We start from the raw sequence: 16,192 nt of genomic DNA on the forward strand, positions 1-16,192 counted from the left end.
CCAACAGTCGAGATTTCTCTTCCTCGTTGTTATTGGTGGATGAGCCAGTCTTGAGAGTGTCCTGCTGTTCGGACTGCCACTCTCCACGAGTAATGAGACGTCTCATCTAAGAGAGATTAGACTATGAGACACAGAAACACGGTATCTTAAGGCACAGTGATATAATCATTTAAAGGAACAGTATAGTAAAAATGAAACTTTTGTGATTCAGGTAGAGAAACTCTACTTGCTTTGTTCTCTTGATATCCTTTGCTGAAAAGCATACCTAGGTAGACTCAGGAGCAGAAATGTTGTTCTGGAAACTAGCTGTGGATTGGTGGCTGTAAATAAATAAATATATATATGTCTTTTCATTGTCTTACCTGATATGCTTAGCTAGCTTCTAGTAGTGAATTGCTGCTTCTTCAACAAAGGATACCAAGAGAATGAAGCAAATGAACAGAAGTAAATTGGAAAGTTGTATAAAATGTTATGCTCTATCTAAATCACGAAAGAAACATTTGGGGTTTCATGCCCCTTTAAGAAAATGTAGACTGCACAATATCTGCTTAAGAAATAGCAAGAGCATGATACCACCATTTCATGTCTTTTATATAAAGTCGTTACTACTAAAGAGTTTTATTGCCTAGTCTTCAGAGAACTAGGTTGAAGGAACGACAATACTGAAGCAGTCTCTACCATAACTGAACAGCAAAGTAGGGGGGCACGTGGATATAGCAGCACTAATAGCATTCAGCAGAACTGCTTTAGCCTTACGGGATAATGGAGAAATGAACACCTTTAGCAACAGTGGTGATGATGTCATAACATTTGAAATGAGGTAATAGTTATTTTTCAAAAAAGGGCCCTCAGTAAGGTACAATAGGCCTTCTCTAAATATAAAAGAAAAAAGCCTGCATAGTGATAAACAAGGAAAATGAAAGGCATAATTTATTTGAAGAGGATACTGGAGACAACAAGTAGCTAACGCGTTTTGTCCTTATACCGGGCAGCTTTTTAAAGAATATCTCTTCCACTATTTTCTCTCTATATTTACAGTTTCCTTTAAATCGCCTAAATGTATTGAATATTAACTACCTAAAATTATCTCTCTCTTTATAGATAAATAGTTATTGATTTTTAAACAGAATACTAATGTTCTAACTTAGGAAGAGTTCAGAAATGAATATTTGGTGGAATAAATCTGATTTTCAATCACAGCTTTCATGCGTCTTGGCTTGCTCTCCACCAGTCTTTCACATTGCTGTTGGGTGACTTGATGCCACTCCTGGTGCAAAAATTAAAGTAGCTCATCTTTATTTGATGGCTTGTGACCAACCATCTTCCTCTATCCTATAGGTTATCAATGGAGTTCAGGTCTGGAGATTGGGCTGCCATAACAGGGTCTTGATCTGTGTGGAATGGAGAAATGTTCTACTGGAAAAAACAATCGTTGGAGTTGGGGAACATTTTCAGAGTAGACAAAAGCAAGTTTTCTTCCAGGAAAACCTTGTACGTGGCTTGATTCATTGGTTTATCTAGCAGAACAGTGCTCCATGCCACACAGCCAGGTCAATCAAGGTGAGGATGGAGGATCACCAGATCAAGACCCTGTCATCGCCAGCCCAATCTCCAGACCTGAACCTCATTGAAAACCTCTAGAATGTGATCAAGAGGAAGATGGTTGGTCACACGTCATCAAACAAAGCTGAGCTGCTTGAATTTTTGCACCAGGAGAGACATAAAGTTACCCAACAGTAATGTGAAAGTCTTGTGGATATCAGCCAAGACGCATGAAAGCTGTGATTGAAAATCAGGGCTATTCCACCAAATATTCATTTCTGAACTCTGAACTAAGTTAAAACATTAGTATTGTGTTGAAAAATAAATATAAGTTGTTTTCTTTGCATTATTTGAGGTTGGAAAACACTGCATCTTTTATTATTGTCATTTTCTGCAAATAAATGCTCTAATGACAATATTTGGGGGGGGGGGATTTGGGAGAAATGTCAGTATTATTATTATTATCAGGTATTTTAGAGCGCCAACAGATTCCGCAGCGCTGAATATATATATAGATATATATATATATATATATATATAATGTGTGTATGTATATATGTGTGTGTGTGTGTATATATATATATATATATATATATGTGTGTATGTATATACTGTGTGTATATATATATATATATATATATATATACACACACACAGAGACTAATTCAATAAAAAAATAATTAGGCTATTTGTCATGTTAACATCTCGCAGTTGACATTTTAATGATAAATCCTGCAACGCCAACCAAGAACTCTAGACCAAACCCTAATTAGGCTGATAACTTTTAAACTGTGAGACAGTAAATCCTCTCTAGGGTGTCTTTAGTAGCACTCGGGGCATTTTTGGGATGGTGCCTACATTTTTATTATAGCTCTCTTCTTATTGCTTATTTACAGTTTATTGGCAGAGGAGAAATAATCACAGACTGCAGCCCAGGTAACCACGCAAAGAAAATGAGCCTATTAGCTTTTGTTTCCTTCCACTGCACTGTGCCTAAGGGTGCATAAGAGATTCACATCCTCACGCAAGGTGCTGTGGGAGAAGTACAAATTAAAGGGAAGTTTTTTTCTAGTACAATGTCCATTTAAATTCTCACGACAGCTTATTTACTTTTATGTTGTCATTTGAAATAGCTGATTTTGCATGTAGAAACCACCACCTATACAGAAACTATAAATCACAAATGTATTATTTGTAGAAAAGGTATGTAAACAGGGGACAATATCACTAATTCTCCCAGTGGGAATGAGACTGGGATTCTTGTATCTGAATAGCTAGCTGTGCCCAGTCATACATAGCATTTCAACACATAACTATGTCTAGACCTAGATAACATTAGCAGGGCTGCTTTACCTGCAGGCTCAGCCTATTTATATGGGCATGTCCTTGAGAAGAGCAGATAATGTTTCAGTGAGCAGCTATTTCAAACACAAAATAAACATGGAAAAAAGGTTAACACAAAATAATGTAAATAGGGGCGCTATCACTTTAAAATTGTTTTAGGAAACACACACAGAGTTTAACGTTGCTGCTCTCCTCAGGGTAATGGCCATCCACTTCAAAACAGATCTACAGAAAATGTAGAAGGCGCCAACATAGCGTGATTCTGCAAATATATGCTAGATATACAATTTTGAATCAAATACACTCACATGTATTCAAGCAATAAACAAGTGTTTATTAAACACATAGATAAAATACAGCAACGCGTTTCTCAGTAATGTTACTGTTTCCTCAGCCAGAGGAAACAATAACATTACTGAGAAACGAGTTGCTGTATTTTATCTATGTGTTTAATAAACACTTGTTTTTAAGTTTTCCAAAGTTACTTGCTATTTTTTATCCACGTTTTTTTATTCACAATAACAAACCTTTTTGTGGTTGTTAACCACACCCTGAACTCTGCATGCAAGCTGAAAGATACACCATACACCTGGTTTCACTTGATTGTGGAGGAGAGCTTGCCAGACAGCTCAGAGGCTCTGGCCTGCCTAGTCTGCACTACATTACAGTGCTAGACCACAAGTGAGTGTAATTTATCCACCTATTAGCAAAATATTTTCATTCATACAGTATTATGCTATGTGGTGATTGTCTCTTATATTTATAGAGCACACATCAGAGAGAAACACACTCCTTTGCAGTTGTTCCTGTCATATATACCTAGAGAGAGTTCACCGTACAACTCAGAGGATCCGGTCTGCTTAGTTTGCACTACATCACAGTGCTTGAATACATGTGAGTGTATTCGATTCAAAATTGTATATCTAGCATATATTTGCAGAATCACGCTATGTTGGTGCTTTCTCCATTTTCTACAAAATAAACATGAATGATCAATTTCCCATACATTTAATACTCAGCAGGTATAACAAGCAATTTGGAACCCATTAAGGGAAACCTATTTTATAGTACAGTGTCCCTTTAATGAGCTACTTTTTGACTAACACGCTAGCAGATTTAAACATATCATACAGACTCAGCCATAAGCACACACTCTATAGAATCGGCATGTGGAGGATTGTTGCTCGTGTTTCATAATGAAATGTTGAAATTGCGGCATTAACACATAGCGCACTTAAGGGGTTAAATTAGGAAAGAGAAAAGGCACCACTGGGTACACTGGTCAAGTAGGACCCACAATACCCATTTGGGTGGGATGATGTGACATCAGGAGACTATGGGGCCCATTTATCAAGCTCCGAACTGAGTTTTTGGGCCTGTGTTTCTGGCGAGTATTCAGACTCGCCAGAAACACCAGTTATGAAGCAGCGGTCTAAAGACCGCTGCTCCATAACCCTGTCCGTCTGCTCTGATGAGGCGGACAGGAATCGCCGGAAATCAACCCGATCGAGTACGATCGGGTTGATTGACACGTCCCTGCTGGCAGCTGATTGGCCGCGAGTTTGCTGGGGGCTGTGTTGCACCAGCAGCTCTTGTGAGCTTCTGGTGCAATGCTGAATACGGAGAGCGTATTGCTCTCCGCATTCAGCGAGGTCTTGCGGACCTGATCCGCACTGTCGGATCAGGTCCGCAAGACCTTTGATAAATAAGCCCCAATGTATAAGGACTTGTCCACCTTTACCCAATAATCCCAAAAGCATGGCTTCTACTTGGCTAGAATTTCTGATTCCTGGTCTCAATACTTTTCAGTGCTGCACATGTTCACACCAATATCTTGATATTGGAAATAGTCATATTTTGCCGCTGTCATTTACCATTTTACCAGCTTAAGTGCCAAATGTTCAGTAGTAAGACTTGCACAGTTTATCTATTCCTCATTCCAGTATTTGTCTCATTTAAGAGAGGTTTGCTCATATTTTCCATGATGTATGAACTATGCCAGCTAAATAAAGGATGCCAACCATCTGAACTGTATCCAGAAAAAAATATATTCTATAACTATATATAGGTTACCCAATAGTGATCAGAGGTGATTAAAGTTATGGTTTGAGGAACATCTACACTTGGGTTGTCCAGTGTTTATCATTATGGGTTGGCGTTTGATATACAGTCTGAGAAATTAGTGCATGAATAACTATTTGGACTGTTTCCTGCCTATGGAGAGTAAAGATTGAACAAGTCTGATCCAAACCAATGGAAGATAAGGGCTTAAGAATCTTAAATAGTTTCAAATAACTCTAAAAAAGAAAATTTATGCTTACCTGATAAATTTATTTCTTTTTTGACACAATTAGTCCACGGATCATCTTAATTACTTATGGGATATTCACCTCCTGGTCAGCAGGAGGAGGCAAAGAGCACCACAGCAGAGCTGTTAAATAGCTCCTCCCTTCCCTCCCACTCCAGTCATTCGACCGAAGTTAGGAAGAGAAAGGAAAAGCCAAGGTGCAGAGGTGTCTGAAGTTTACAATAACCCACAACCTGTCTAAAAGATAGGGCAGGCCGTGGACTCATTGTGTCAAAAAAGAAATAAATTTATCAGGTAAGCATAAATTTTCTTTTCTTTTTTAAGACACGATGAGTCCACGGATCATCTTAATTACTAATGGGATTCAATACCCAAGCTAGAGTACACAGATGATACGGGAGGGACAAGACAGGGAACCTAAACGAAAGGCACCACTGCTTGAAAAACCTTTCTCCCAAAAGCGGCCTCAGCCGAGACAAAAGTGTCAAATTTTTAGAACTTTGAAAAAGTGTGAAGAGAGGACCAAGTTGCAGCCTTGCAAATCTGTTCCACAGAAGCTTAATTTTTGAATGCCCATGAGGCCTCGTGGAATGAGCCACAACTCTCTCAGGAGGCTGCTGTCCAGCAGTCTCATATGCAAAACGTATGGTACTCTTCAGCCAAAAAGAAAAAGAAGTAGCCGTAGCTTTCTGTCCCTTGCTTTTTCCTGAGAAAACCACAAACAAAGAAGACTGACGAAAGTCCTTAGTCTCCTGCAGGTAAAACTTTAAAGCACGGACCACGTCCAAATTGTGCAGAAGTCTTTCCTTCTGAGAAAAAGTATTAGGACACAAGGAAGGAACAAAAATCTCCTGATTAATGTTCCGATCAGAAACAACCTTAGGAAGAAATCCTAATTTAGTACGTAAAACTACCTTATCTGAATGGAAAATAAGATAAGGAGACTCATACTGTAATGCCGAGAGCTCTGACACTCTCCAAGCAGAAGAGTATAAATAAATAAAACTTTCCAAGATAACAACTTAATATCTAAGGAATGCATAGGCTCAAACGGAACCCCTTGAAGAACTTTGAGAACTAAATTAAGACTTCATGGAGGAGTAACTGGTTTGAACACAGGCCTGATCCTGACCAAGGCCTGACAGAATGATTGTACATCTGGAACATCCGCCAGACGTTTGTGTAACAAAATAGATAAGGCCCCTTTAGTGAATAAACCTTTCTCCAAACCCTCTTGGAGAAAGGACAAAATTCTAGGAATCCTAACTCTACTCCATGAGTAGCCCTTGGATTCACACCAATAGAGATATTTACGCCAAATCTTATGGTAAATCCTTCTGGTAACAGGCTTACGAGCCTAAATCATGGTCTCTATGACAGAGTCAGAAAATCCCCGCTTTGGATAAAATTAAGCGTTCAATCTCCAAGCAGTCAGCTTCAGAGAAACTAGATTTGGGTGAAGGAAGGGCCCCTGAATCAGGAGGTCTTTCCTCAACGGAAGTCTCCAAGGTGGTAGAGATGTCATCTCCACCAGATCTGCATACCAAATCCTGCGGGGCCAGGCCGGTGCTATGAAGATCACCAAGGCCCTTTCCTGTTTGATTCGAGCAATTACTCAAGGAAAAAGAGCAAATGTAATAAACAGGTATGCTAGATTGAAGGTCCAAGGGGCCGCCAGAGCATCTATCAGTTCCGCCTGGGGGTCCCTGGATCTCGACCCGTATCTCGGGAGCTTGGCATTCTGTGATGATGCCATGAGATCTAATTCCGGCTGACCCCACTTGAGAATCAGGCTGGAGAACACTTCTGGATGGAGTTCCCACTCCCCCGGATGAAAGGTCTGACTGCTCAGGAAATCCGCCTCCCAGTTGTCCACCCCTGGGATGTGGATCGCCGACAGGCAGCAAGAATGGGCCTCCGCCCACTGAATTATTTTGGATACCTCTGTCTTCGCCATGGAACTCCTCATTCCTCCCTGATGATTGATGTAAGCCACTGACATTATATTGTCCGAATGGAACCTGATAAACTGTACCGAGGCTAACTGGGGCCAGGCCAGAAGAGCATTGTAGATCGCTCTCAGTTCCAGAATATTTATGGGTAGAACAGACTTCGACCGAGTCCATGTTCCCTGAGCCTTTAGAGAGCCCCAGACTGCTCCCCACCCTAGAAGGCTGGCATCTGTTGTCACAATCACCCAAGATGGTCTTTGAAAGCAGGTTCCCTGGGAGAGATGATCCACAGACAACCACCATTGTAGAGAATCCCTTGTCTCCTGCTCCAGAAGTAATCGGGGAGACAAGTCCGCATAATCTCCGTTCCATTGCCTCAGCATGTTCAACTGTAGAGTTCTGAGATGGAAGCGAACAAACGGGATGATGTCCATTGTCGCCACCATCAGCCCGATTAACTCCATGCACTGAGCCACTGATGGCCGAGGAGTGGACTGAAGGACTAGACAAGTATCGATAATCTTTAATTTCCTGACTTCTGTCAGAAAGTCTTCATAGACAGGGAGTCTTTTATGGTTCCTAAGAAAGTTACCCTTGTATTTGGAACTAAGGAACTCTTTTCTAAATTTACCTTCCACCCAGGAGATCATAAGAAGGACAACACCAAGTCCGTGTGGGATCTTACTAGCTGAAAGGATGGCGCCTGGACTAGAATGTCGTCCAGATAAGGCGCCACTGCAATGCCATGTGTTCGAAGCACCGCCAACAGAGAACCCAGAACTTCTGTGAAGATTCTGGGGGCTGTGGCAAGACCGAAAGGAGAACTTGTGATGATCCCTGTGAATGGGAACATGTAGATACGCATCCTTAAAATCCACTGTTGTCATAAATTGACCCTCTTGGATCAATGGAAGAATGGAACGAATTGTTTCCATCTTGAAGGACTGAACCCTGAGAAATTTGTTTCTAAAATTGGCCTGAAGATTCCCTCTTTTTTGGGAACCACTAACAGATTGGAATAAAACCCCAGACCCTGTTCCTGAACTGGAACGGGAACAATCACTCCCAGGGCGGAGAGGTCTCTTACGCAGTGTAAGAATGCCTCTCTCGTTGTCTGGTCTACAGATAATCTTGAAAGCAGAAACTTATCTCTGGGAGGAAAAATTTTGAACTCCACTTTGCATCCCTGGGACACAATTTCTATTGCCCTGGGATCCTGAACATCTCAAAACCCAAGCCTGAGTAAAGAAGGAAGTCTGCCCCCAACAATATCCGGTCCCGGGTCGGGGGCATGCCCTTCGTGCTGTCTTTGATTCAACAGCAGGCTTTTTGGATTGTCTTTCCTTATTTCAGGATTGATCAATACACTCCTAAACAGCAAGAGTCTTAGAAGGAATAGGGTCAGAAAAAAGTGAAACATTATTATTAAAAATTAACACATAAAAAAACCTTACTGTCTCTTTAAATCTTAAAATTTAACTTTTTATTTTTGTGTGTAGAATTAAAATAAAACAGTACATAATCACTGCAGAACCTAGCTACACCTCAGCTAAACCTTGCTAAGGTATCCCTCTGCCTCTCTAATACCCAAAACTTTATTATATTTTGTGCATAACGGCAGTTAACATAAAAACATTATTGCTTTCAACATAAAAAGTCTGGAACGCAGCTACAACATTGTCCGGTCCGCTTAATACGTTGTGCTTAACAGTAACTCTTGTATAATAGGGTAACATTAATCCTCGTGTTTAACAGTAACTCTTGTACAATAGGGTAACATTGATCGCTGTGCTTAACAGTAACTCTTGTACCATGTAGCTGTAAAAAGGTTGTAAAAGGTCCGCAATGCAGCTGTAACGCTGTCCGGACCCACTTTACTAAAAACACAACATTCTGTGCTAAATAGTCCCTCCGATTCCGAAGCGGCATTAGAGAAAGAGCACGCAGTGCAAAACTGGCGCCATATGAAGCTCCGCCCATCGTGGGCGTAACAACCATGTAGCTCCCGGTCGCCATTACTATTGTGATAACAACTATGCCACCGGGAGCTAACTGAGCCTGCAATAAACCTGGGGGCAAATGTGGCTACCGCTTCTCGATCTCAGCTTAGCCCAAATAAATGTGAAAACATTATCACCTCCCACTGAGTCCTTTTACCCTCAGCCCAAGTGATAAGTCCCCTAAGTAAAAACAGAATTTATGCTTACCTGATAAATTACTTTCTCTTACGGTGTATCCAGTCCACGGATTCATCCTTACTTGTGGGATATTCTCATTCCCTACAGGAAGTGCAAAGAGAGCACACAGCAGAGCTGTCCATATAGCTCCCCCTCAGGCTCCGCCCCCCCAGTCATTCGACCGACGGTTAGGAGAAAAAGGAGAAACCATAGGGTGCAGTGGTGACTGTAGTGTTATAAAAATAAATTTGAACCTGACTTAATTGCCAGGGCGGGCCATGGACCGAATACACCGTAAGAGAAAGTAATTTATCAGGTAAGCATAAATTCTGTTTTCTCTTACATGGTGTATCCAGTCCACGGATTCATCCTTACTTGTGGGATACCAATACCAAAGCTTTAGGACACAGATGAAGGGAGGGAACAAGTCAGGTAACCTAAACGGAAGGCACCACTGCTTGCAAAACCTTTCTCCCAAAAATAGCCTCCGAAGAAGCAAAAGTATTGAATTTGTAAAATTTGGCAAAAGTATGCAGTGAAGACCAAGTCGCTGCCTTACAAATCTGTTCTACAGAAGCCTCATTCTTGAAAGCCCATGTGGAAGCCACAGCTCTGGTGGAATGAGTTGTAATTCGTTCAGGAGGCTGCTGTCCAGCAGTCTCATATGCCAAACGGATGATGCTTTTCAGCCAGAAGGAAAGGGAGGTAGCAGTCGCTTTTTGACCTCTCCTCTTGCCAGAATAGACAACAAACAAGGATGATGTTTGTCTGAAATCTTTGGTTGCTTTTAAATAGAATTTTAAAGCACGAACCACATCGAGATTGTGTAATAGTCGTTCCTTCTTAGAAACTGGATTAGGACACAGAGAAGGAACAATGATTTCCTGGTTAATATTCTTATTAGAAACCACTTTCGGAAGTAAACCAGGTTTGGTACGCAAAACAACCTTATCTGCATGGAATACCAGATAGGGTGAATTAGACTGCAAAGCAGACAATTCTGAAACTCTTCGAGCAGAAGAAATAGCTACCAAAAACAAAACTTTCCAAGATAATAACTTAATATCTATGGAATGTAAAGGTTCAAACGGAACCGCTTGAAGAACTGAAAGAACTAAATTTAGACTCCATGGAGGAGCCACATATTTATAGACAGGCTTGATTCTGACTAAAGCCTGTGCAAACGCTTGAACGTCTGGTACTTCTGCCAGACGCTTGTGTAACAGGATAGACAGAGCAGATATCTGTCCCTTTAAGGAACTAGCTGACAACCCTTTCTCCAATCCTTCTTGGAGAAAAGACAATATCCTGGGAATCCTAATCTTACTCCACGAGTAACCCTTGGATTCACACCAGCAAAGATATTTCCGCCATATTTTATGGTAAATTTTCCTGGTGACGGGGGGGGCGGAGCCAACAGCCAAGCAGGGCAGACGTGTGCATGAGGGCTCCTGCAGAAATTTACCTAATCTAATGTCAAATTGGGACCAATTCTCTACAAATTTCCCCAAAACCTTCTCAGAACCGGCAAGATTGCTTCTACATTATTAGAAGACCTTTAGCTATTTTATCAGTTTTTCCCTCGGACCGACAGTGTCAGCTAGGAAACACCCTGGTTTCTACGGCCTATTGAAGCAGCAGCATTAAGTATGGCGGAGGTCTCTTTGGTTATCCACGAGGCCCTGAGGGAGCTCAGTTTACAATTGTCAGCTGGCTTTGAAGATCTCTCAGTGAGCCTAAGAAATATTATGGAGCAACGGGAGCTACCGGTACAAAGCAGATTGAATGTTACCGATATCCCGATTTGCTTAGTGCAACCTCCTTTAGCCGTGGAGCGGACTGCAGAGTCAGTGACTGATTCCATTACTGAAACACCCAGTCTCCCTGTGGAACCTACTTCACTCTACAAAGGCTCTACTGTGGAAGATACATTAAGCCCAGTGAGGCTAGAACATATTCATCTGATCACACAGCGGAGGCTCCTCTTAGGGCCTAGACGACTGGGCGCATCCCCTATGACCCGGAGTCGGGGGAAACCTTTGCCGCCAGCCTTCAGCGTCGCAGTCAGGGATGATGCACCTGCCATTGTGAGAATAATCCCTACAGAGCACTACGGTTATGTTGGAGGTACACAGGACTATAACCGCCGCATTTTTTCAGCAGTGATCCTTTTGGGAGGTTGTGGTGCGCCTGATTATCTGCCTACAAATAAGGGACAATTGGAGTGGCACTTCTCAGGGCCGGCATCACATATCCGCAGTATGCTATTTTCTAGGTCTCACAGGACAGTTGGCACATTTTGCCGCGATCACTTGAAAGGCTCTTTTGATCCGGGAGGTTACTCCTGGTTACCGCAGATGAAGTGGACATCTTGTTATTGGACACTCAAGAATACAGTCGGAGTCTATCTCCAATGACAATGTGTTATAACAGCTTCTGAATCCAACGCTGAGTATTTGTTATTTGGGCACGTCAATGAGAACCAATTTGTTCGAAAAAAGTGTCCAACATGTTATGCCTAGCACTAGTTTAACTTGTCCACTGCTAATAGCACATTTGCTCATTATATCTAATATTAGTTAAATGTTAACTGTCATTTTGCAATGACTAAATATGTTTTAAGGCTCTTTCTGTACAAGTGCTAAGGTTCAGTTAAATATGTTTATATTAATTTCTATACATAGCTAATTTGTCCCAATTACACAAGCCCTCTAGAGACATATTGATAGCTAATTATCACTTGAATAATTTGACCCTTTGCAGGTTGCCATATACGGACTCTTCACAGAAGACATAGCTCCATTATCTCTCTACGTTAGCAAAGGGACTGGGAGTTTTTACATTTTCAATGTTTTATTGTTATTTCACCCGTCTACATATACCAGTATTTATATATAACGAGTGTACCCCTAGTTTTTTATATAAGGTCCTTTCGTATATATACTATATGACTTTTACTAGAAGTATTTCCATGTAGTGCACCCCATCCCCTGTTACTTATGGTATTGATATGTCACCGGCGGCCGAGGTGACACGTTCACTCTTCTGTAGTATACTTCGGGGTAGTGTGTGTATGTGCTTTTGGGACCTAACATTATTCAACCTAACCAACTACAGGTATTTTAACACTCTTGGTCAGGATCACCTACAGATAATGCCTGCAGTCATGTTTAAATAGAGTGGACAAGCACAAACTTTTTCCCTTTTATATTCAGCCTTTGATACCATATAGAGAGACGCTAACACTAGATCCTTTATTTTAATTTATCACATATACTGATAATTTTAGCTTGACTCCTAACTTTAGTTTTAGGTGTGACTCCTTCACTTGAGTAATGCATCTTACTGGTGTGTTCTTGTAATTGACAGTTCAAGCCCTAGAAGGGGTCCATCATTAGATCATCTTCAAATTCTCTAGCTAAGACCACCTATATAAGCCTATTTTAAAGGTCATAAGGTTTAATGGTTTCTATGCAATGTATAACATATTTCTATCTAATGTCACTATAGGAAGATGTTGGTAATTGTCCTGCACAGTATATATTTGTACCACCTCCCCCCCCCACCAGGTTATGGTGAACTTCTTCAGCTGTACTTATCCGCTACTTTGCACCTCAATATATTATTATTCCCAGCTATTGTCATTACTATCATTCCTCTTTCCTATATCATTAGCCTTGATAGGTTCAAGAGCATTACTTTAAGCAGGTGAGGAACATAACTAAAGAAAAAGAGGTTTCATTATTATGTATATATTTTTTTCCTTTTGTTTTTATTTTTTATGTAGACAACTTTCACTAGAAATGGCATACTATTCTTTGTATATTGTGTGCTGAAGAGGTCATCCATGGTGGCATATGTCTGCAGAGTTAATATATATGTTGTTGTGTAATGAATGCTGTATTACTAATAACCTCAATAAAAAACTTTGATTTATAAAAAAAATTTTTTTTCCTGGTGACAGGCTTTCTAGCCTGGATCAGAGTATCTATAACTGATTCAGAGAACCCACGCTTAGATAGAATTAAGCGTTCAATCTCCAAGCAGTCAGTTGCAGAGAAACTAGATTTGGATGCTTGAATGGACCCTGTATTAGAAGATCCTGCCTTGATGGCAGTGTCCATGGTGGAACAGATGACATGTCCACTATGTCTGCATATCAAGTCCTGCGTGGCCACGCAGGCGCTATCAAAATTACCGAAGCCTTCTCCTGTTTGATTCTGGCTACCAGCCGAGGGAGAAGGGAAAACGGTGGAAAGACATAAGCCAGATTGAAGGACCAAGGTGCTACTAGAGAATCTATCAATGCCGCCTTGGGGTCCCTGGACCTGGATCCGTAAAGAGGAAGTTTGGTGTTCTGACGGGACGCCATCAGATCCAACTCTGGAATGCACCATAGCTGGGTCAGCTGAGCAAAAACCTCCGGGTGGAGTTCCCACTCCCCTGTGTGAAAAGTCTGACGACTCAGAAAATCCGCCTCCCAGTTGTCTACTCCTGGGATGTGAATTGCAGATAGATGGCAGGAGTGATCCTCCGCCCATTTGATGATCTTGGTTACTTCCTTCATCGCTAGGGAACTCTTTGTTCCTCCCTGATGATTGATGTACGCTACAGTCGTGATGTTGTCCGACTGAAATCTGATGAATTTGGCCGCCGCTAGTTGAGGCCATGCCTGGAGTGTGTTGAATATCGCTCTCAGTTCCAAAATGTTTATCGGGAGAAGAGATTCTTCCCGAGACCATAGGCCCTGAGCTTTCAGGGAGTCCCAGACCGCACCCCAGCCTAACAGATTGGCATCGGTCGTGACAATGATCCACTCCGGTCTGCGGAAGCACATTCCCTGAGACAGGTGATCCTGAGACAAGCACCAGAGAAGAGAATCTCTGGTTTTCTGGTCCAGTTGTATTTGAGGAGACAAATCTGCATAATCCCCATTCCACTGTTTGAGCATGCACAGTTGCAATGGTCTGAGATGAATTCGGGCAAAGGGGACAACGTCCATTGCCGCAACCATTAATCCGATTACCTCCATGCACTGAGCTACAGAAGGCCGAGGAATGGAATGAAGAACTCGGCAAGTAGTTAAAAGCTTTAACTTCCTGACCCCCGTCAGAAATATTTTCATTTCTACCGAGTCTATTAGTGTTCCCAGGAAGGGAACCCTTGTGAGCGGGGACAGAGAACTTTTTTCGACGTTCACCTTCCACCCGTGAGACCTTAGAAAGGCCAGAACGATTTCTGTATGAGCCTTAGCTCTTTGAAAAGACGACACCTGAATTAAGATGTCGTCCAGGTAAGGTGCTACTGCAATGCCCCGCGGTCTTAGTACCGCCAAAAGGGACCCTAGCACCTTTGTGAAATTCTTGGAGCAGTGGCCAACCCGAAAGGAAGGGCCACGAACTGGTAATGCTTGTCCAGAAAGGCAAACCTTAGGAACTGATGGTGATCTTTGTGGATAGGAATATGAAGGTACGCATCCTTTAAATCCACGGTAGTCATATATTGACCTTCCTGGATCATCGGTAAGATTGTCCGAATGGTTTCCATTTTGAATGATGGAACTCTGAGGAATTTGTTTAGAATTTTTAAATCCAGGATTGGCCTGAAAGTTCCTTCCTTTTTGGGAACTACAAACAGGTTTGAGTAAAAGCCCAGTCCTTGATCTACAATTGGAACTGGGTGAATCACTCCCATCTTTAGAAGATCTTCTACACAGCGTAAGAACGCCTGTTTCTTTGTCTGGTCTGAAGACAAACGAAAAATGTGGAACCTTCCCCTTGGAGGAGAGTCCTTGGATTCTAGAAGATACCCCTGAGCAACGATTTCTAATGCCCAGGGATCTGGAACATCTCTCGCCCAAGCCTGAGCAAAGAGAGAAAGTCTGCCCCCTACTAGATCCGGTCCCGGATCGGGGGCTACCCTTTCATGCTGTCTTGGTAGCAGCAGCAGGCTTCTTGGCCTGTTTACCCTTGTTCCAGCCCTGCAAAGGCTTCCAGGTTGCTTTAGGCTGGGAAGTGTTACCCTCTTGCTTTTCGGTTGCAGAGGTTGAAGCAGGTCCGCTCCTGAAGTGATATCTGAAATAATTTCTTTCAACTCGGGGCCGAATAGGGTCTTTCCCTTGAAAGGAATATTTAGTAATTTTGTTTTGGATGACACGTCAGCCGACCACGATTTGAGCCAAAGCGCTCTTCACGCCATAATGGCAAAACCAGAATTTTTCGCCGCTAACTTAGCTAATTGTAAAGCGGCATCTGTGATAAAAGAATTAGCCAGCTTTAGAGCATGAATTCTATCCATGACTTCGTCATATGAAGTCTCCCTCTGGAGCGACTCCTCCAGCGCCTCAAACCAAAAAGCCGCTGCAGTAGTTACAGGAATAATGCAGGCAATCGGTTGAAGAAGGAAACCTTGTTGAACAAATATTTTCTTTAGTAAACCTTCTAATTTTTTATCCATAGGATCTTGAAAGCACAACTGTCTTCTACTGGTATTGTTGTGCGCTTGGCTAGTGTTGAAACTGCTCCCTCTACCTTAGGGACCGTCCCGCCTGGGGTCAGTTATGGGGAACATTTTCTGAAAGATAGGGGGGGGGGACAAAAGGTACACCTGGTCTCTCCCACTCCCTAGTCACAATATTCGCCACCCTCTTCGGGATCGGAAACGCATCAGTGTATACAGGGACTTCTAGAAACTTGTCCATTTTACACAATTTTTCTGGGACCACCATGGGGTCACAATCAACCAGCGTAGCTAAAACCTCCTTAAGTAGTACGCGGAGGTGTTCCAGCTTAAATTTAAACGCTAAGGAATCTGATTCTGCCCGCTGAGAAATTCTTCCTCTGTCAGAAATTTCTCCCTCAGACAGTACA

The 16,192-nt window shown here is 42.0% G+C and overlaps 1 protein-coding gene across 1 annotated transcript in view; it reads right to left on the minus strand.

The window, feature by feature from the left end:
• Window positions 1–16,192, minus strand: part of GABBR1 (gamma-aminobutyric acid type B receptor subunit 1) — a 276,841-nt gene that overhangs the window by 15,490 nt on the left and 245,159 nt on the right. The window contains exon 19 of the mRNA XM_053721871.1: window positions 1–106. This exon is cut by the window's left edge and continues 38 nt beyond it. Within this exon, the coding sequence (XP_053577846.1) occupies window positions 1–106 (106 nt within the window). The remainder of the gene's footprint in view (window positions 107–16,192) is intronic.

The sequence above is a fragment of the Bombina bombina genome, chromosome 7, assembly GCF_027579735.1.
Source record: "Bombina bombina isolate aBomBom1 chromosome 7, aBomBom1.pri, whole genome shotgun sequence".
In the NCBI taxonomy this organism is placed as follows: domain Eukaryota; kingdom Metazoa; phylum Chordata; class Amphibia; order Anura; family Bombinatoridae; genus Bombina; species Bombina bombina.